At 27.7% G+C, this 23,876-nt stretch overlaps 1 protein-coding gene across 1 annotated transcript in view; it reads right to left on the reverse strand.

The window, feature by feature from the left end:
* LOC107455422 (ATP-binding cassette sub-family C member 12) overlaps nt 1-23,599 on the reverse strand; it is a 40,981-nt gene extending 17,382 nt beyond the window's left edge. The window contains exons 1-21 of the mRNA XM_016072979.4: nt 23,420-23,599; nt 20,012-20,148; nt 17,178-17,312; nt 15,774-15,932; nt 14,780-14,927; nt 12,959-13,192; nt 12,006-12,179; nt 11,389-11,451; nt 11,218-11,302; nt 10,374-10,522; nt 8,634-8,741; nt 8,385-8,544; nt 7,206-7,327; nt 7,008-7,079; nt 6,798-6,922; nt 6,401-6,473; nt 4,043-4,246; nt 3,000-3,153; nt 1,853-1,966; nt 1,576-1,760; nt 219-443 (exon numbers count right to left, since the gene is read on the reverse strand). Coding sequence (XP_015928465.2) covers nt 219-443; nt 1,576-1,760; nt 1,853-1,966; nt 3,000-3,153; nt 4,043-4,246; nt 6,401-6,473; nt 6,798-6,922; nt 7,008-7,079; nt 7,206-7,327; nt 8,385-8,544; nt 8,634-8,741; nt 10,374-10,522; nt 11,218-11,302; nt 11,389-11,451; nt 12,006-12,179; nt 12,959-13,192; nt 14,780-14,927; nt 15,774-15,932; nt 17,178-17,312; nt 20,012-20,109 — 2,787 coding nt within the window. The 5' untranslated portion in view covers nt 20,110-20,148; nt 23,420-23,599. The remainder of the gene's footprint in view (nt 1-218; nt 444-1,575; nt 1,761-1,852; nt 1,967-2,999; nt 3,154-4,042; nt 4,247-6,400; nt 6,474-6,797; nt 6,923-7,007; nt 7,080-7,205; nt 7,328-8,384; nt 8,545-8,633; nt 8,742-10,373; nt 10,523-11,217; nt 11,303-11,388; nt 11,452-12,005; nt 12,180-12,958; nt 13,193-14,779; nt 14,928-15,773; nt 15,933-17,177; nt 17,313-20,011; nt 20,149-23,419) is intronic.
* Between the last annotated feature and the right edge of the window lie 277 nt (nt 23,600-23,876).

Raw genomic sequence — 23,876 nt, forward strand, 5'->3', positions numbered from 1 at the left:
TAAACAAAGGGTTAAGTTAGCGTTGATCCTCCATATATTATTCTTCAGTTCTTGTGGCATAGTATCAAAACATGGTTGTGCATTCCCAATTTAGAATTAAGTTATTTAATTCTAATATGCCCGATAATAAAAAAATAATCAAAATAATTATAATCTTGAATAATTGAGAATTCAATCTAATAATACTATGAAGGAATTGTTCCAAATAAATTATTTACCTTTGTAAAAAGATATCCATTGATTAGACTGATGACAAGCATAATCAAAACAGACAAACCATAAACCAACTGGTAAAATTCCACATGGGGGTGATCTGTTATGTTGATTGGCTCAAATGTAGGAGCAGCTTCAACTGATGAATTAACAGCATGTGCCATGCCAACAACAACGGATGAATTAACAGGATGAGCCATGCCGACAACAACTGATTTGAAAGTTTCATTCTAGAAGAAAATAGGAAACATATTTTTAAAAAAATAACTGAGGTATAAAAGAACATTTGATTTCATGTTAAAATATTAAATTTCTACATCAAGAATTAAATTTTAGATTATTTAATGAATATTGTTCCTGCAATCATATCAAGTTCTGCTCAATTATATTGGTAATTCAATGAATAAAATTTTCAAGAAAGAGAAAAGCTTAACAAGATCTTTAAATTACATATTTAGTTTATATTCAAAATGCATATAAAATACAGTCTTGTTAAGAATTTTTTTCCCCTGCAATCAAATTCAACTGTCAAATAAGCATTGATGGGAGAAAACGCTGAATGCAGTGCTTTTACTTAATCTTTACAAATAAAATATATATATATATATATATATATATATATATATATATATATATATATATATATATATATATATATATATATATATATATATATATATATATATATATATATAATATTTGCATAAAGTAACCCCAATTCTCAGGCAATGGCTTTTTTCAATTTAAAAATAAAGGCAAAAAATCACCATGCAGTGATTAAATATTGAAAGGGCTATTAAATTTTACACCAACAAACTTAATCACCAAGTAGAAATACTGAATAAAAAAAGTAAAAACATAAAATAGAAAGAATTAAAAATATTGTAGATGTTAAACCTTAAGAGAAAAAAAGTTTATTTAACCAAAAATTGACTTGTTTCTGAGCCTTATAATTTTTTTTTAAAGTTATGCATTAAAATCCTTTTCCTAATTACTAATTATTTAATTTCTTAAAAATATTAAAATCAAACTTAAAAAAGTAAAACTTTTATTTTAATAACAAAATTGTAAGAGAATCCCATTTAATTAATAGATTAAAGTTAAAAATGATTCAAAAGATAAATCAATATCTTTTGATAAGGCTGGAAAATGACTAATTGACATTTAAAGCTTATCTATCAACAATTTAGATATTTAACTTAAATGTAATAAAGAAAATTGATTTAATAAACATTTGCCAAAATGTCCCCTAATTTCTGTATCAAAGTGCAATAAAGTTCAACTATGTGTAATCAGTATTTTAATAAAACAAGAAATATCAAATATATAATCTGTTTCATTAAAATTTTATTATGAACTTACTCCATTTCCTTGAGAAAGCCACAAACTCAGCCAATATTTGCTGAATTCAACAGAGGCTGCTTGAATAATGAACCATATAATAACTAAAGAACTTATTATAAAACCACCTGCAGCAGCAATATAGCCCATGTAGGTATTGTACGATATGTTCCCTGATGCAATTTTCTCTTCCTCAGTCAGTTGCCCTGTAATTATTAAACATTGTAAAATTTCATAAAAATTATAAACTATTTGCAAATAATTTGACTCAAAATTCTAACATCGAAAATTCACTTACCATCACAACACAAATCACTGTCATTCAAATCTGAAACGGAACTTAATGTAGGAGAATTCATTCTACTGTGTGAAGGAGATCGTGATTCTTCATCAGTCACACTTGATTTATTTTCTATAAAAAAATTCAAAAAAGAACAAATCAAAACAAAAACTATAAATAGATGCATAATTCTATAATTATAAAATTAATCTAAAAATTAGTTCAATTATAATATAAGAATTTTTTCATTAATCTTCCCTATTGTCAGCAAAAATAAGTAAATTTAATATTTTTTTTGTTCACATTCTGTTTTATTGTTCACAACTTCACTTTCTACCATGTCTGCAAAATTAAATCACAAATTTCTTCATTCCCCTAAGGTGCTTACATAATATTTGAACATACCTGAAGATATTCAACCAATGAAAAGCAAACAAATAAATGTTAGTGCAAGTGATAACATTTTTGTATTGTATTATTTTCCACTTAACACTTTAAGAACTTCCAATAAATTCTCTGAGATGGATGCTAAGGACCATACAAATCAACCACTTAATTTCATTATTTGCTAACTGCAGTAAACATTGCTCTGGGGACCCTGTCAGTTTCCTGATTCTAAAATCATTCAACACTGCTATTTAACTACTTATCCCGACTTCTGGGAATCATTTTACATTTTGTACAATTCCTTTAATTTAGTTAAAGATCTTTCCAGCATCCTATTCTTTCTTGATGTTTGAAAATCAATTCCAATTTAATTTCCAAATTTTGCACCCAGGGGATACCTGTCCTTACACCTGTTTCTTATTTTCCTTCTTTTATTGTCCTGTTCCTCTTCCCCTGTTAGTTAAATTACTTTTATTCTTATTGAAATGTGTTTACGGCATTACATTGCTTCTGCCATTTTGTGTTTTGACATTGAAAAAGGTTCTTGTTTGTGTGCCAAAACTATAGTAGACTCATTTTTAACTTTATATTTGAGTTTTATTCAGGTTTTCTTTAATCAACAGCACATTTATTTAAATCTTAACCAAAATGATGACACTAAGAAATATAATAATCATCAAAATTGTAATAAACAGAAAGATAAAAAATTCCCAACATACATTCCTAATTGGTTAAAAACAGTTTTCTCTGTTTGAAATATAATGTAAAAGAGAAATACCTTCAGATAAATCTATTCTATATTCATCATCTTTTGAAAGCATTTGAATCAATGATGCATATTCAGAATCTTTAGCCATTAGTTCAGTATGTGTACCTTGCTCCATTATAGTGCCATCTCTCATGAATATTATGCTATCACACTCTTGAAGATACTAAAAATGAGTTCGTCAATTATAAACCTGGCAGCATTATAAATATTTAATAATAACAAGACAAAAAAGATTTTTAAAAAAATTTCTGTGCAATAACAAAACACACAAATTTAGTGAATGACTTAAAACAGAACGGTGAAAAAATAATTTAAAAGCAGAAACTTACTAATAACTTAAAAGCTGTAGCAAAACAAGTTTTTGCATCTTAATTTTTTTTTAAACAGCAGGTACTGAACTTTCATTTACCACCTGTTGATCATTTAACATTACCCAGTGGGCACCTGTGAATCTAAGTTACGGAGGCGAGCAACATTATCATTGCCACACTGCTAAAGATACCCGTTCATAGGATGGGCCACATTCATACAACAGAGAACACACACACATAGGGAAACATCCATGCCCTGAGAGGGATTCGAACCCACAGCCAATGGCTTCACAGTCAGGCACTCTGGACGGCAGGTGGCCGAGATCTTAATTGTAGATTACTTAAAACTCCTTAAAAATTGTTAAAATTTATTGTGATTTATGATTGTTTAAGTTTGTTATAGATTTTGCTCACCGTTAAAAGTTACAGAATTAATTATACTGCTTAACTAAATGGTAAATAAAACACAATGTACAACAATTTCTACATAAAGTTTCAATTTAAAAAATAATAGACTTTTTTTTTATTATAGTTAGATTTTCATGCCTAATACAGATTTTTTTGTCCCCTTGAAATTTACCAGCACTGCATTTTCAAAATTTCAATAAATATTAAGAAAACTTTGAGCAGTAACAAATTTAAAATTCCATTTTAAAGAATTTTTATTCTTGTTTAATCTTACAAACTAAAATGGTTTTATGTAAACAAATTATTTATAAACATAAGTAGTTGTGAGATTACCTGCATTTGATGAGTGACAAGTAAAATGCTTTTTCCTTTCAGGGCACCTTTAATACAATGTTGGAATATATGTCGTCCAATTTGGTTGTCAACGGATGATAAAGGATCATCTAACAAATACAGGTCTTTATCAGAATATTGAGCTCTAGCAAGGCTGATTCTCTGCTTTTGGCCTCCACTCACATTAACTCCTCTTTCTCCAAGCTAAACAACAATATACATAATTATTTTGTACAGAAAAAAATTATCGATTTATTAATAAAATCTATCTACTGCTGTTGAATTGTTAGCAGAATTAAAAAAAAAAAAGAATTAACACGTTGAATGCCATGGTAATTTTACATGGCTTGCCCATCTGGCTAAACGGTAAATAACGACAAACTAAATTCGCAAATTTGACAGATATTGCTAGTTTTTTAAAAGGTTTAGCACGACATATCTGAAAAAAGTGGAGAATTAAATAAGCATACTAATAGTTTAGAAATAGTGGTGGATAAAAATCTACTAAATTGAATTTATTAAACCAAGAATCACAATTAATAAACTACCACTTGAAAATATTTTTTCGCTGTCTGGAGCAAGTTGGTATTTCCCTATATAAGAAAAACTATTTTTGCGTGTTCTATAATGCATTAATTTCTTCAAACCATTTTAGTAACGATAATAATAAAAAAATATAAAAAATTTACTCAAATTATGTTTTTCTAACAATCTTGGCTTCGCCGGTCACCGGTGACCCCCGTGGTGCAATGAACAAACTCAGTACCGGTTACCCCATGGCATTCAACATGTTGATAAAAAGAGCACATTTTTTTAAAAAACTATGGTGGTATTGCATTTCAGTTTTTTAATATTTGAAAATAAAAAAAAGAAGAAGACATCTTAAAAGTGTAATAGCTATTCTTCTAAATTATTAATAATAGAAATAATAATAAATTCTTATTAATGGAATAATATGTTCTTCAAAACTATTCTATTAATAAATTTAGTTTTCCATTTTTATACTGATAAGTAATATTTATTGTTGTTAAAAAATCTCAAAGAAAATTAAGAATATTTAATTACGTTTTTGTAAAAATAATTTAATTAAAAACTTTTTTTAAGATAATTTAACCAAAAAAAAAGAGAAGTAAAACTAATTGCTCACCAACAGTTATAATAACAATGCTAATAATAATAATTTTCTTATTTAAGCTTCTCTTAAATAAGAAAAATTCTAGATATTCTAAAACTAAGTTAATGAATGAAAACAGTTCAATCCTTTATTGTAAAACATTAAACAACATTAGCGAATTCCAATTTACATGAGCTTCTTTCCATAATTGCATTTTCTCGGGTATTTTTCTTTTTATATACAGATATTGAATTCTTCTTTCTCTTTTCTCATTGTTTTTTCCCCTTTTTGAACTGAAGTCAATAAATTGAATTCAATTGAAATCAATAAATTTCTCGATGGAATATATTCATGGAAAGTTATGTATTTCTAGAAGGAATATATTTCTAGAAAGGTATACATTTCCAGAAGGAATATATTTCTAAAAAGGTATACATTTCTCGAAGGAATATATTTATAGAAAGGTATATATTTCTAGAAGGAATATATTTCTAGAAAAGTATATATTTTTAGAAGGAATATATTTCTAGAAAGGTATATGTCCATTCCGTCTTATTACCAAAATTTTAAAATGCAAACAAAAGATAAAATAAAACATACGTAAAGACAATTTATATGTATTTCTTTTTTACTAGTCAGTAATGAAAATTGAAATACAAAATTAGTCATAATATTTTTCTTTTGTAATGGACATTAAATAAAGTTGAACATAATTTTTTTTTATTCTTAAATAGACTTTTAAAAAATAATAAATTACTTCAGACATTTGCAATTTATTACTGAATAGCATATAGGTTAATGATAACAAAAATACACACTTTTGAATTACTTAAAAATAGAACATTATCAATAACAAAAATAATAATCAAACATTTTAAATCAAGAGGAATCAACTTGTTACTATGTATGTGGTCAACATCATTATTTAATTATAACTTATTTAAATTTTGTAGCCAACAATAAACTGAGAGAAGAATCTTTTTGGATAATTACTTTTATAAAAGCTTTATTAACTTTAGAAAACTTTAATATCCAGAAAATTTTTGATTAAAAAAGGAAACTAGCAGAAAGTGGCTAAATTGAGTATTCAACTAGAAAATCTAGGAAAATTAGCTGATAAACAGTATTATATGAACTACAATTTCATACAATTTAGATTTTAAGAAAATGACTAACAAAATAAATATTTCAAAGTAAAAATTACTAAATATAACTACAAATTCTATCAAATGAAATTGTGTTACCTCTGTTTGATCACCAGCAGGCAATGCTGCAATATCTTCAGGTAAACCACATGCATAAACAGCTTCATAATATCTATGAAAATTAAATAATTATTGAAATGTATAACCATAATAGATAGAATATTTGGTGATACTGATTGCAGATACTTTTAGAATGTTTATGAAAAAATTTATGCAAATTTTATGAGAAAAATGTAAGAATTTTTTTTTTAAAGAAAACTTAATTTAATAGGATTTATATTATTTGCTAGCCATCAATATAATTTTAACAAACCATATCCATCTGTGGTCTAAAACAGCCTAAAACCCGTAATTAACTTAATCTAATTAAGATATTTTATGATTGACAAATATGAGTGAACACACATTTAGCTTAATCATTTGTCACAAATCTTACCTTTTTGAGCTAAAGAGTTCACCAAATAAGACATTTTCCCGTAAAGTTGCATTTAATATCCATGGTTGTTGAGGCACATAAGCAATTGACCCTCTAACAGCTATTTGCCCTTTTAATAAGCGCATCTAAAAGAAAAGGGAATAATTTTTATATTCTAGTAATTAATGTATTTAGTTTTAATTACAAATTAAATAATGGTGAGACAATTACCTGCCCTAGAAGTGCTCCAAATATAGAAGATTTTCCACTAGCAAATGGACCACAAATTCCAACTAATTTGCCCTGGGATAACATTAATTCAGTTCATGATAATTTCATTTTATGTAACATTTTAAACACTCTTGTAAATTATATATACATATAAATTTCTTAAGCTCTTGAGAAAAGAATATAATATAGATGACTTACCCGTTGGAGAGTAAAATTAAGATCAGTAAGAGCAGGGGGTAGGCCTGACTCCAGTTGCAGAGTATTTACTAAAGCTGTGTCGCAATTTATTTCTTCTCCAACAGTTTTCTCATTATCAGTATCTAAATTTCACAAAATTCTTAATTAAATGATAGCATTAAGTAGAACAAAAATTCTCTATGATCAGGTGGGATTAAGTGGGTATTTGTTAAAAAAAAAACATTATTTTCTCTTTTTAAACTGAGGTAATTTGTTTAATATTTTTCGACGCATTTACTGGAATTGTGAAAAGCAGTTTTGTTTCAGTTTCAGAAACTGAAAATAAATTTAATGTTTAGATCAGATGTTAAAGATATCTGTTTATGATCTATTACATGTAAGTTTAAGCTTTTCACAAACTTTAATCTAATATCATTAATAGCAATTTTAGTTGAAACTGGTATAGGGGCATCAAAAGAATAGATCTACATAGAAATTTAAGAATTAAATTCAAAATTCTCTTCATTATGATTGTTTTCAGAAGTGGGGTAAGGTGGGTATAAGGTTAGGCTTAGCTAAATGTTATAAGATCTAAGCTAATGTTGACCGATCATAAATAAACGGTTCCCGGTAGAACACCACATTCAAGCATCACTGGCTGCGGTCAGTAAGCGGGTGGGTGACCACTTTGATGAGCCTGCGTAAAGACCCAGGGTGTGCGGTATCGGTCCTCGTTAAACTGTCCTACTGCAAAGTGCTCGGTTGAGTCCTCAGTTGAGAATCAAAATTTCAATGTCATGTCTTCGAGTCATCCTCAGGGATGTTTCCCAGACCCTCGACAATAGTCCATTGTGCAGTTCTAGTGCGACGTAAATAAAGTACCTATCTACCTAATTATTATATTATTTTTTAATCCAAAAAGAAAAAAAATACTCCATTCATCTTGATTTAACAAAAATAATTAAAGTAAAATCTATTCTTAAAATATTTCTGTTATGAGTTCAGTAAAATTAAAATGCTTGTTTAAACTAATATATTACATTAAATTTTGAGGAGTAGCAGTACATTGCAGAGTTATGCATTCAGAAAGCTGCTCTATATTCTTTTTTTAAACCTCACAATCGTAAAATGAAATTTGATATTTTTGTCAATGAAACAATAAAATAGAAATGTCACTTATAAACCTCAAACAGAACTCACCTAAGCAATTTACTTCACCCTTCCCGGATTTAAGACCATTAATTAAGCTAGTTGGCACCGCTTGCTCCCAATCCAACGTGGCTTTGGATACATTTACAGCAATATCTACACGATTTGGAATAACTGTATAATTTTCTTTATCTTCTAATCTCAATATTGCCTAATAATTAAAAGAAGAAGAAAAACTTAAGCATGCATTTTATGTAATTTTCCAATCTAAACAAACAAAAAAATTTATAATGTCCTTACTTGCAATCTTGAAAGAGCAACAGTTCCATTTACGACAGCTCTAAAACATACAGGTAAAGTCTTTAAACCATGAGCAGCAATTGAGTTAACCATGACTAAAGTGAAGGCCTGAAAACATGCATGCCATTACTATCATTAAACTGATAATAGCATATTTCATCAACATATTTAAGATAAAAGTTTTATTGCTAAAAAAATCTATAATATTAAGGATTTTATTTTACTGTATAATAGGAGTGTTAGCATGTTTACATTTTTGCATTTCACATGAATAATAGATGAAAAACTCTTTAGGGATTGTATTAATAAACAAAAGATTCCTCCGACCAAATTTTTCAGAAGTAGTACTATTTATAGAGTATTGAACTTAAATAAAATTTAAGATAAAGAAATAAGAAATGCTTGTTTTATTTTGATAGGTCTATTTCAGATGAAAAGATTTTAACTTCTTGTATTAATTAAAAAAAACATGCACTTTTATGATTTATAATCTTTGTGTTTTTAAAAGATTCTCAAAGAATCCTAGTTGTGTTGATAATTGTAACAGTTATTTTCTTAAAATGAGTTTTCACCTAAATGGATCTAACATAAAAGGAAAAAAAAAATTCAAAAATATAATAATATAAAAAAATAATATATTATGAATAAAATAATAAAATACGATATAATATATAACAAATAAAATAATAAAAATAAGAATTTTTCTATGAAAAATTCATCTTTGAAGAGGAAAAAACAATACAAAAAGTTTTTTATACTTCAAATAATTGGATAAATTTGAAAAAAAAAATTGGTCTATTTTTTTTTTATTTTTTAGCTTAGCATTATAATGATACCCAAATTAACATGTTTATGGTAATGCCATTACAACTACAGTAAATAAAGTCCTAAATAAAAAAAAATTAATTAATTCATAAGCTTTATAAATGTAGTTATCATGTTAACTAGACATTTTAAAGAATAAAAAAATAGAAGCTATAATTAAAAATTGTGAGTTAATTTTTGTTGTAATTACTTAGAAAAATAAATCTTTGAGGCACAATTTAGCTGCAATTCATAGAGAGAGTGGATTAAATATCTTATGAGTTTCGATTATTAAAACAAAATAAACATTGGACTCTATTGCAAATTTATGACACTTTTTTACTTCTTTTTCATGGTCCAGTTATCTCCCATGAAAGAAAATCTTACATAGATACAACATAATATATTGCAATAAAAATTTAAATATAAATATATACTGATAAAAATTCTCTTAAAATAAGGCAATAATTTAAATTGACTGAATGAGATCTTTAATAAAAGCTAGTATCATTTTTACCAAGTTCAAAATTTTCCACAAAAAAAATAAAAAATCATGTTTGTTTCATAAAAATTAAAGTGAAATCATTTAGTAAACAACTAAAAAAATATCTGTCTACTTTGAGAACAGAAATGACGAAATTTTAATAGAATTCTCAAGATTTTATTAAAAAATTTGCTGAATGCAAATAAATGAAATAATTTTGAATGCAAGCCAATTAAATAAAACTATTAATTAATGAGTGTGACTTAAAAATAACTATATTTTGAATTTGATACGTGCTGCCAATGCAAATATGTTAAACAATGATTTGTGCTAAAATGTTTTAAGCTTATGATGCATGTTTTAGAGCTTGACCTTAAAATGGATCCATAGGCACAACTGTGTTGAATACATCTAAAAAAAGGGAATTAACAATAACTTCAACTTCAACTTACTTCTGCAGGATCAATATCAAAACCAAAAAGAGTAAATGCTAATATGGTGAAAATTGTTGCAACTGCTGCTGTTATAAATGAGACAGATGAGCCTACAGAGTGAAGATACTGAACCTTTTCAATTAAATTTCTTTCTGAAACTCTTGCACCTAACAAAAGGAAGAAAAAAATTATCATAATTTAACTACAAACCATAGCAAACTGATATTTTATGTTATCCATAAACAGTCAAACTAGACTGAATTTATTAAAACATTTCCAGCGGAGAAGTGCTTTTTCCTTTTTTCATTTAAAAACAAAATTTAAAGCTAGCTATGAAAGAAAGCAACACAGTTCTACATTTAACTGAGTCAAAATAACATTTAATTTTTATGAAGCTTAAAGATGAATCATAAAAGACATTTTACAAAATAAGAATTACTCAAGACTGTAATTCTCTCCAAAATTTTAGTCTGTTTATTAATGAAAGATTTGTCCCCAAATAAAATACAATGTTTTGAAAGAGATTTGGATTTGAGAAAGTAAAAAAAATACAAATTTTTTCATACATTACAGAGTAATATAAGAACAAAATTTATAATAACTGTGAAAATAATGATAACAAAATTTTAAAAATAATATAACCAATTTATAAAAATATCAACAAAAATAAGAATCACAGAATAAAAAAAAATATGATAAACAGATCTCATGTTTATGCATAAAAAATTTAAGGAAGTGAAAAATAATTATATTCTGAAAGTAATGATTGCAAAAGGTGTAAAATTGAAAAATATTAATCTGAAAAACTTGTAACAAAGATAAATAAAAGAATCATAGAATAATAGAAAAAAAGAGAGCATACCTCTTATATTGTCAATTAAATGCTTTTCCCATGCATAGAGTTTTATCAGTTTTACATTGGACAAAAATTCAGACATCAAAGAAACCTGATCAATACATACATATTTGTTAGAAAATTATTTAACACTTTCTTAGAAATTCTCTCTTTTTTTTAAAAAATAATAATACTTACACGTTCATCTGTCGCTTTTATGGCTTTCTTTAAGTATCGAGCAGATAAAAGGGAGATCACAAACTGAAATACATATTAATCTATTTAATACTTATACAATTACTTGGAAAAAATAATAAAGAACATAAAGTAAGTAAAAACTAAGGACATTTCATACTAATACATGAAAACAGTTTTTTCAATTGTTATAGAATTCAAAGAGAACTTTCAAATATGACCTTAATCACTTTTAAAATGATTAAGTTGCTTTTTATTGTCTTTAAAGAATTGATAAGTACTTAGTATGAAAGAAAATATAAAAATAGGAGAATACTGTGAGCACAAATTAAATTACATCTAGAGTAGGATTGAAACAGTTTAAAACACATCTAAGATCTATTTGAGTATGACAGAAACAGGTGTGGAGCAGTTATAGAGTAGTTTAGAACAAATCTAGCATGTTTTGGGAATGAAATAAGTTTGGAGCAATTTAGCATAAAATAGGCTATTCTGAAAATTACAGCAACAAAAGCAAATTAAGTAAGTTTATTCATCATATTAATTTGTAGAGATTAGAGTAATTTGAAAAATAAAACTTTAGAATGAATGAAATATAAATTTACAAGCTGCAAACTAACCTGAATTCCATAAGTGATTAGGAATACAGCTATACCAACAAAACACACAGGTCCCAACAAATAGTATGTATAAACAACGGTTCCGATAACAACAAGAGGTCCTCCAATAATTAAAGGAAAGTTATATACCATCATGAAAACTTTCCGACAGTCATTAGAGAACAAGTTGACAAGCTGTAAATGAAATGTAAAAAAATAAAAATTTGCTTGCAAATAAGACAAAAAATTTAAAGGAAGTAATTTTTATCTAAACATTCTCTAAATTTGAGGCAGATCTTTTTATCTCATGAAAAATTAATAGAAAGTGCTGTGTTATTTTCTAATAAAAAATGAAAATTTTAAAACAGAAAAAAAATAAGGTCCGTAAAAATCACGATTAAAAAGAAAATCAAAAGTGTCAGTTTCCTTTTATATTCAAGTCACTTTTTTTCTTCAATATTTACCAATAAAACTTCTGATTATATATTTTAACAATACTAAAACTAATATAATTAATATTTGAAGCTAAAACTGTTAATATTATTTATTTATATTAACAGTTTATTAACTTTACATATTGATTATTAATTAATTGTCAATGTTGTTAATTTATTATTACTCCATAAACTAATCACTAAATCTCAATTATTTTTATACAAGCTCAACAGCCTAATAGTTTGTCAATTAGATATCAATTAAAGAATAGATTAGAAAACATTAAGAAAAAATCAGTTTTTCTAAGTTATTTTAACAGAACAAGTTTTCTTCATTGTTTAAACACATTTGCTTCATATTAAATTAACTTGAAACAATTATTTTCTTTAAAAACAATAAAGTGACTTAATTTCATAGTTAAATCATGACTTAACAGAATCTCAGTCTCTGATTAAAACAAGAAATGCAACTATCAAAACAGAAAAATTTCAAAGATATTGCAGATTGTTTTAAAAAGTAAAACCACCACAAATACAGACCTCACCAGTTGATGTGTTTGACAAAATCTTTAAAGAGGTTATTTTTTTGTACAAAAGAGCTGATACAGCAGATGAAGCTCGAATGGAAGTCCTAATGTTGATTGCCCACATAAGGGATAAACAGAATATACGTAGAGTTTCACAAAATAAAAGACCAAGCATCCATGTGATGCCTTCAAACTCATCTTCATTCGGTGATTGAATATATTCCAACAGCAGTCTCATAAAAATTGTCTAAAATAAAAAAATTAGATTAAATAATAATAAGAAATCATCAATATAATATACTGCCGTGCAATAGAAAATCAACATAAGCAATAAAAAATTTTAAATTAAAATAATTTTTTTTTTTCAAAAATCAATTTTCTTTCTCAGTTTTCTGAAATTCAATTTTATAGCATTAATTTGATAGCATTAATGTGGGAAAGAAAATAGTTATCAAGCAGTTTTTCTATCATGATCTGATCTATTGTGATGCCCTTACTCTGTTTTTTAAACTGCATGGTGGTATATGCTACTGATTTTAAATAGTCATCATGATCCAAATACTAATTGTACAGAAAAATGAGTAATAAATGATTTAAAGCTTATTATCTTTCTGCAGTCAGGATAAATGGGAAATTTTGCACAACAAAATTTACTGTCATGTCTGGTTCAACCAAAGGAAGAACAAAATGGAATGTTTAGCAAAAAAGGAAATGTTGGTAATTAAAAGATCAACTCACTGAACATTTGCGACTTCTAAAGCAGTGCGTCTACTAATTGTTTATCTGATGCAAAAAAGAAAAAGAAAAACAGTTTATCCTTTGTTATTTAATAAGAAAGTTATGTACGTTAGGGTAAGGTAAATTTTCTTTACACATTTGGCCACTCAGTCTTTTAAATATACTGAAAACTTTAGATCAATAAGAGAAATTGACTAATGACAAAACTATACCAAAAACTAGCTTTATAGGCAGAAGAATGTAACATTTTTCTTAACATATTGCGTTTTATTTTCTCATTTATATAAAAATAAATGAAAACCAATATGATTTATACTTCATTTCATATTTTCCCCATAGAAAGCAATCATTAATTGTGAAAAAACTTAAAATTCATGTGATGCTAAAAATTATCTGCTACCTTCGTTGTATGTGCCTAAATATTTTAAACTAACACAGCGTTTACCTAATGAGTTATTCTGGAAATTCAATTTCATGAATATTCAAAAACTAAATATTAGGTGTTTTTTTTCCTTTTGCAAATGATTAGTATTAAAGAATATTATTACAAATAGAAATAAAAACTATTGATTACCCTCCTATTTATTTTGGCATACTATGAACAGAGTATTGTAATATAAATATAGTTATTATCGATATTTTCTTCTTTTTATTAATTTGAAAGAATATGGCTTTTCTACATTTAATAATCATTTAGCATACAGAGAGGATGCTAAAAATACAGCAATTTAATGCTACAAGTATATTTATTCTCTAAATATCCTTAAAATACTTTTTACTATGAAAACTTAAACAACTCCAGCCATAATTATTATTAGAGTTTGAATATAGTTAAAATTTCAAACTTTATGCAATTAACATTATCGAAACTAACTAACATTTACTCATTAAAATAATGCCAAACAGATTATTTTTCCCTTGACAAAAAACATTACTTTAGTTTAATCAATTGTTTGAATAAAAACTGGTTCTAAATTAATTTAAATAATTGAAATTCTACTGTAGCTGAAATGTTGAAGCTCAAAAAAAAAATCTGAATTTTATTTACAAGAGGGTTAAATCTAAGTAGTAATTGATATATAAATAAAATACTTACAGGCCCAATGAAACCAAACAACACACAAAGAATATACATCAGGCAGGAAATGATATAACGTGTCTTCATGAAAAGAAATAGTGTATGTGAAAGTGAAGTTCGCTGAAGGCCATACTTCTTAGTTTCTCGAGACCATATAGAAGAAAATCTAAACAAAGAGATAATAATAAATAACAAGACACCAGATAATTACGAATGACCTATGGCAGGAATTCCGAAATTCCATGAGCCACATACTTGATTAACAATGCAAGCAAAAAAATTTATTGGTAGTTAGACTATAACAATTTTTGAGCAAATGACTGAAATTTATAATTCTAATATATTTTTATGCTTTAAAATTCTTTAATTAAAATTTAGACAATTTATTTTATACATTTATTGGCTAAAATAAAAAAGAAATATGATTCCACTTATGCAAGCGGACCACCATTAATATATATTTTTTTATAATCCTTGTCAAAAATAAAATATAAAAAGTATACATATAAGGGATCACTAACTAATAATAATTTAAAAAAAATTATTTAAATTATTTCGAATCATTACAAGAAAGGATGGGCTTTGAGTAACTTTTCAAGTAAAAACTGCGAAAGAGAGAGGACAAGCCATACTTACACATTTTCAAATACCTTTCTTTCAACACAAATTTATATTATATTGTAATAAATTTCAAAATAATTAAATACAAATATCCACAAAAAATTTAATCTTTTGCTTCTCGCTGTAAAGTATATACAGGGCTTTTGTGTGTATCAAGTACAAAAGTATTTAATAAAATATATATATATATATATACTATAAAACACACCCATGCCTTCTCATCAAACCTTTCTTAAATAAAGTATTCATTATTTACATTCGATTCTCTTTATAAAGCTCAAAAATATTCTTATTGATAAAAATAAATAAAATGCATTTGATGCAATATGGATAAATGTCAATCTAGAATATGTTAAAGTTTGGGACAACTATGTGTAGCATAGGAACTTACCGAGCTCCATTAATATGACAACTATCAGCAGGTGAACAATGATAGAGATCTGTTTGCACAAGGCCACGTCGAAAAGTACGCCATATTAAGGGTGTCAACCAAGAGAAAAATGTAAATGCACAACAGCCTGTCATATCTACAGGCATGTACGTTCCTGGACTGTAAAGAAAGATATTTTTGTAACATGAATAGCAAGACATGAAATAAAAAATTTAAACAATAAAAGTCTGGAGACACATAGTCTTTTTAGGAAATCAACTATAAATGACATGAATTCTAGAATACATATTAAATAAATTAGAATTCTTTGAATTAAAAGATTAAATCACAACTGTACAATACAACACACAGATATGTGGATGAATTCAAAACGTCTAATCCCTAGTACCAAAATAACATTGGCCCTTAGTGCACCAATGTTCACGAAACCTGGCTCAATAAGGTTATTTTCCAATATTAGCCCTGTATAGAATTGTCCGATTTACCCAATATTTCAAAGTTGTAGAGCCGCGATGGCTCAGGGGATAGAGCGTTCGCTTTCCAATGAGGCGAGCCAGGTTCGATTCCCAGTCAATACGAATTCCGCATCCAGCTGGCACTGACCACAGTGCTGACGTGAAATATCCTCAGTGGTAGACGGATCATGGGTTAGAGTCCCCTTGCCATCAGGCTAACCGTGGGAGGTCCCCATGGTCTTCCTCTCCAAGTAATGCAAATGCGGGTTAGCTCCATCTAAAAGTCCTCCACGAAGGCAAATTTCTCCCAATACTTGATCCAGGAGTTCCCTTGTCTTCTGGATTTGGTTAAAAATTACAACATTACATTAATTGAACATTAGTAGTCGTAAACCCATAAAATTGGGTCGGCTGTTCCACGAAGGATATAAAATAAAATAAAAAATATTTCGAAGTTACTTTACAACCAACATCGGCCCTACATAGAATTGACATATTCATCCGATATTTTATACTCAATATTCAGCCAATATAGGCCATATATTGATCATTTGTAGGCCAATATTGGTCCCTCGGTGCATGTTCATATAGGACACATATTAAACCAATTTTGAACCCAATTGGGGCCAATGTATAATTGTTTCTAAGGACAGTATTACACAGCCTTAGGTTTGCTAAATAATACACGGGGAGATAATTTTTACACTGCAAGTTAATGACAATATGAAAAAATTATTCATATTTAAATAAATTATTCATATTCAAATATATTTTACTCATGAATATTTTAAATTTACAAATTTTACAGCTTCCTTGAATTTAAAAAATAAAAACTCCATTTAAATAAGTCTTAATTAAAATTTTAAAAAATAAGGAAGAATGATCCAGACTATACAGGAAAATATGGTAAGCTTATCTAAAAACATAGATATAAAATAATTTAATATACCCAGTTCTGACTCTGACTGGTAGCAGATGCTTCAAAGAATGGACATAGCGCTTGATTCCAGGTTGACTTTCATACTTGAATGAAACAGTAGTTGGTTTGTATACGGATTCATACGAATCATTTTCTCCCAGAGAGCTAAAAAGAAATTGAAAACAAAAGCGACTTAAAAAATATAAATGTTGTTAAATTTGTATATAATAGGTAGTCTGTTTTTTAAAAGATTACGAAATAGTTATTTAGTAACTAAGTTCATGAAACATCTCTTTCTATAGAAATGCAGCATAGAAATCAATTCAACCGTTAACTTATTCCTGAAGCCCAGGAAGCTTTGGAAATGAAAATCGTGATTTTTTGCAAGTAAAAAATAATATCTTTAGAAGCAACTGTGTCAATTACAATATTACACAAAGCTTCTAACTTTTCATCACTAAAATAAGTTGACACAATTTTAAAACTTATACTGCTTACACAGACAGAAATACATCAGACTAAAACAAATTATGCAACCAAAAAAGAGTTAGCTTATTGTTTTGCAATGCATAAGTGCAGAGTTAAAGGTCATGTGGGGAGAGTTGTTATCGACAATGTCAACCTTCATCTATGAAAAGGTACCCCCAGGGATGAGAGTAGTCAGAAAATAAAAAAGAGGAAATCCAAGAATGAATATATATATATATATATATATATATATATATATATATATATATATATATATATATATATATATATATATATATATACACAAAAACTTGACAAATAAAGTGCGATTTTTAAACTGAAATTTATAATTCCGATGATTAATTTCAAAATTGTATGAATATGAATCACATGCATGATTTTAAATTGAGAGAATATGAATCCCGATATGAAACTCTATATCGAATTTTAAAAAATGCGAAAATACAAATCATAATGCGTAATTTTTAGATCATGTAAATACAAATCACAATGTCCAATTTTTGAAGCACGTATAAATACGAAAATCGACGTTTGATATTACAACAGCTAAAACGAATCACGACATCGGATTTTAAGCTCGTGTGAATACAAATCGCTACATAGGGTTTTAAAAGAGCATAAATACAAATCGCGATATTGGAATTTTAAATCTCGTAAATAAGAATCGCAATGTACAAGAGTTAAATCGCCTGAATAAGAATCGCAATGTTCAACTTTTAAATCAGGTAAATACGAAAATCAATGTTTGATAGTAAAATCGCGATTTTAAAAATGCATACATACAAAACGCGATATTGGATTTTTAAATCTCGTAAATAAGAATCATAATGTACAATGTTTAAATAACGTAAAATAGAATCGCAATATGCAACTTTTAAATCAGGTAAATACGGAAATTGATAATTGAGATAAAAAATCGCGTGAATAAGAATCGAGATATTTGCAGAGTCTGAACTTGGGATTATTAAAAGGCTCGTTTGTATTGTTTTTGTTAAGACATAATAAATAAAAATTTACAAGATTAATTGAATGATTAAATAAATATTTTCCCAGCAAATCCACCTCCATTTTTTTTTTCTTCGTTTGCTTTTATGCCAGACAACAGGGTCACGCCGTCTGAATTGCGAAAATACGAGCTATCAGGCGGACAAATAAAAATACGGAAAATCATATTTTCAGTGTGTAAAAGCGGAGAAAATAGCTAAAATAAGTAAAAATACAGAAGGGTTAGCAGCAAGGACGTAGTTTGATTTTTCTGTTTATCTTTGAAAATCGTAAATAAATATAATTATTTCATTTCAACGACTGAATTTTCAAACAAAAAAGAAGCAATATTTGTATATAAAAAAAATTTAAAAAACAAAACTTTTAGAGAATCTGAGTTTTTGATAAAAAGGCTGAAATTTGAGAGGGAAAAGCGAAAAAAATCTCATCCCTGTATCAACCAGTTTTATCCCAAGGAAATGATTTTAAGAGAAACTCCAGAGGAAGGAATGAGGACTTCAATATTTTCATTCCGTGGAAAATTAAATTCCTCATAAAATATTTTTACTTGTTAAAAAAAAAATTTAGCTGAAATTAGCGGAAAAAATGGAAAAATCTGAAAAAAGTGGAAATCCGCAAATCCATGGAAGAATCACATCCCTGTACCCCTCATAGAATCGAGTTAACATGTCTTCTAGTGAATTGGAATTTTGTAGTGGTAGACACATCAGCACTCCCCCACCAGAATTATACCTGTGATAGAATTCGATGAACGGATACCACTTGTTGATTTATTGCTGTTTTATGAGAAGCTGCATTAAGATCACCGAATTTTTTTTTACTGCTGACCGTGAGAGCTGTATTAAGTTCACGATGGTGGTCTCTCCCGTGTTGCCTTTAGCAGTAAAGTGTATACTTTGTGTGTGATTGAGACTGAGAAGCAACCGTGTGAGGAGGACAATGTCGCAGTCACGAGTAGCAAGTCAACTATTCAATGTGGACCATCCATCAAAGTAGGCGTGTTTAAATCGTAGTGGGCGCATCTGCCAAGGTTGGCCTGTTCACATCACGTCCGAAGGTCACCAATGTTGGGAGAGTAGATATTGACAATGTCAACCTTCATCTATGAAAAGGTACCCCACCATAGAATAGAGTTAACATGTCTTATATACAAGTGAATAGGAATTTTGTATGGTAGAAACACTACAGTCATTTTGCATTTAATTTTTTTAGCACCTCAAACAGCTAATGAGAAGAATGAGCAATAAACAAATTAATAGGTGATATGAACCTTCACTTTTAGAACAAGTATTTTAAATATTATAGAGGAAAATATTTACTAATTAATTAAAATCCATAGAAAAAACTTTATAAGTAAACGCTGAACTTACCTTTCAGTTCCTTCAGGAGATTTGTTTGAAGTCAACAAACAGTTAGACTGAATCTCATTGATTTTCTTCATTCGTTCTAGAGAGCCTACTCCTGCCATTGTGGTACTTTTTATTATGATCCAAAGAACTTAGTCTTGCTATGAAATAAAAATAAGAAAAATTTTTACAAATAGAAATTAACAAGTTTATTCAGAAAACTCTATAAAAACAAATTTATTAAAAATAAATTTTAAAAATATTATTTTTCTCCAAATTTTTGTAATGCGCAATTTTTACTATTTTACTACTCATTAGAGTCCTATTATTAGATTAAAAATATATAGATGTTCTGAGTAAGTTTAATAAAACATCAACTTTCAGACCACTATTCTGCAGCTCCTTATCAGAATCCCACTTATTTGTCAAGTACTTATATTTCTTCATGTTCACAACAATTGCCATTTCTAAGGCACTACAGCCTGGTTCTTGCAATAAATTAAAAAAATATAAATATATGAAGTCGTGCCTGTTGGTGGATATGAATCACCCATGAGTTTATCTCTTTTTTTTTTATGACTTCTATTTTGTTTGTTTATTTATTGCATGTCAATGTCAAGTTATTGCAAAACTTAAGTGACTTTTTTGAAACAATTACCAATGAAGAAATATTCTGCTAACTAGAAACATATAGATTACTTATACAGAGCATGTGCTACAGATTTCAAATCATTAACCAGTAAATTAGAAAAAGATCACAAGAATTCGCCAAATGCAAATCCTTATTTATGATAAAAAAATTTCTCTTAGAAAACTATTTTACGGTAGTTTGTTTCAGGCTTATATTATTTCGACCAAATTGTAATTAGTTAGGCGGCACATTTATCAAAATTACTATAATTGGATTTAAAAAAACTGCTTTGTTTAGAAAAATTCATTTTGATGTAATTTTGAGGATCGAGTTAAATATATATTGTCTTTCTAGTGGAAAAAAATCCTCGGGCCGGGCAAGGTTGACTCAGCCTTTCATCCCTTCAGTGGGTCGATAAATGAGTATCAAGCATGCTTGGGAACTAAACACTGGGTGTTCCGTGTTCGGCTGACCACCTGACCAGAACATCTGCTCCTGCACCCCAGAGCCCAAGGTCAAGAAAACTGAGATGGGCACAGTAGGCCTTGGCCCACTATGGGCTGTCGCGCTGCTGAGTTTAGTTTTAGTGGGGGAAAAACCATTTGCTAATACTTTCACCGAAACACAATTTTATTCGCGAAATTTATGATCCTGTCGTATTTGGCAAGGTGATGAACTCTTATGTATGTTTCTACAGTGCTCTCCCAAAGCATGTTTAGAAGCCTTTCATTTAAAAATGCACCTTTAAATGATTATTTTTTCAAAATTTTCAGTTTAAAATAGTAAAAAAAAAAAAAAAAAATTCAAGTTTCTTTATCAGTTAATCCTTTTTTTAGTTTACTTTTTTAAGAAAATTTACACACCAAAATTTTTTTTCAGCTTACCACCTTCAATTATTCTTTGAAAGCTTTAAATTTGACACTTATTTTGATAATGAGTGAGAATTACTTTGTGAAATATACAGATAAAATAGTTTAAGAGCAGGGGTCTGTCTAGGTTATTCTGTGAGGTACCTATTTTGTGAAAATTTAGGCATAATTTGTAAAAATTATATAAAAAATTTACACAAAAATGTGGTAAAAATATGAATTTATAGTTTCTGAAGGGATACAAAAATAAAATTAAGAAAAAGTATTTTGTGAAACTACCGTTTTTTTCTAAAGTTGAATTTGTGAAGGTACCGCTAAATGGCAGTAAATTAGGCCTGGACAGACCTCTGAAGAGGGTAATTTAAAAACTGTGAATCAAATTTAGTTATTACATAATATTACACATTTAGATAAATTTTAACAGTGGTAATCATAACCCATTCAAAACTCTAAATGCACTTTTCTGTGAGAAAGCAATCTAATTTTTTTTCCACATAGATTTTTGCCTGAGGGTGACTACAATTTATACTTTTCAAGCTAGCCCTCTTTTGTGGTTTTTTTTTCTTGTGGCTTGCTGCCTGGTAATCTCCAATAACTGGTGATTATTCTGCGAAATTATTCTGTCGCAAATATGAAAATCTTCCCCAGTAAATAAAAGATTATCACAAAATCTGGCAAACAGAACGAAGCTTAACTCTGAACAAACTACTCCGTTATATATTGGTATATACGTATATATTATTACAGTACAAAAACAGAACAGTTTTACTAAGCGATTTCAAATGACAAACAGTTACCAATATGTATAAATTTGACCCATCTGCTAATATGACATTTCAATTTACCACAAAATAAAATATAACAATTTAGTGATATATATTACTTAATCTTGAAAGAAAAAATATAATAATAAATATGAATTTTATCATTTACGAAAATCACACTTGTAGAATTTAAATATATGGAATAATTATTTGAATATCCATATTAGATCGTCCAAAGATTTAATCAAATGGGCATTTTGCTCTTAACAAGAAAAGATCACATTCTTGGTTGAAAACGAAACTTCATTAACTCTTCTCTTCCACGCTGCAAAAAACGTTCTGCTCTAGGGTTGCATTATTTTTATTCACCACAAATACACATAATTAAGTTAAAAAGGATCAAATTGTAAATTTTTAAAAATTGAAAACTGGTTGTTATGGGAATAACATAATATGGTTTCATTTGTAACAACCAATAACTAGAAAATGACTGATAATAGTGTATATGACACCAAAAGTTACTTTATGAAAATTTCTTAGAACTGTTTAATGTCTGCAGATATTTTACAAGCATTCAGAATAGGTAGAGTTGTCCAATAGTAAGAAGTAGTACAAGTTTGTTTGTCTTTGCTGCTGAATTTGCAGAACGCTTGAATATGAAGAAACCTTATGTGAAAATTTAAAAATAAAGGGCTTCTTTAAATCGATCTTAACACCATAATTGAAACTGTTGCAAATGAAAAAATACTTATTAATAATAATATATTTCATACGAATTATAATTTATACATTTGAATACTATAAAAATAAATAAAATTTATATATTTAACAGTTTATTAGCTTAATAGTGTCATCATACCTATCAATATATACATTTTTTAATTTTCTTAGAAAAAGTAATTTCTCTACAAAATACATTTTATAAAAGAATCGCAATTTATAATTAATACATCAGATCAAAATGCAATGGAAAAATTTTTAAAAAAAAGTAAACTCATAAAAATTTTAAGGATCAACACAAATTATTTGTTTTACTGCATATCTGAATCAAAACAAATCCACAGGTGATATTTCGCACAGTAAATAGTTTCACTGTCGAAGACCGCACATATAAATACAAAACCGCAATATTTATTCGAACAGTTAAAACACAGAATAAAATTCTTACGGTGAAGGTAATTAATGGCATCTTGTAATTAATATGTAATTGATTTTCATCAGTTTAGATATTTTTCAACCCACGATAAAGCTTTCCTATTAAATTTTCGTTTGAAAAAGAAAAAGAAAAGAAAACAAATTATCTTGTGTTTGTGACAGTAGAGTTGAGTTGACGATAACCCTTAATAACAAATGTTTGTTAAGATGCTAACGGATACAGTTAAATATAAAAAAATAATAATTTTTGTCAGCAATGGGGCTAAATTTTCTAATAATAGTACTAGAATGCGAAGAAAAATGTTTTATCAATTTACAGTTTCCCTTCTATCTTATAGTAGCTTTGTTTTGTTTCGTTCTCATCACAAGCTCGGTTTTTCGCGGCTCCCCATCGATAAACACCAAACCGTGTTATAAATACGGAATTACGGGCTTAATTTTAATTAACCATCAAAAGAATTCGCGATCGC

This window comes from Parasteatoda tepidariorum, chromosome 6, assembly GCF_982258835.1.
Source record: "Parasteatoda tepidariorum strain Cologne lab strain chromosome 6, Ptep-v5.0, whole genome shotgun sequence".
Taxonomy (NCBI): Eukaryota; Metazoa; Arthropoda; class Arachnida; order Araneae; family Theridiidae; genus Parasteatoda; species Parasteatoda tepidariorum.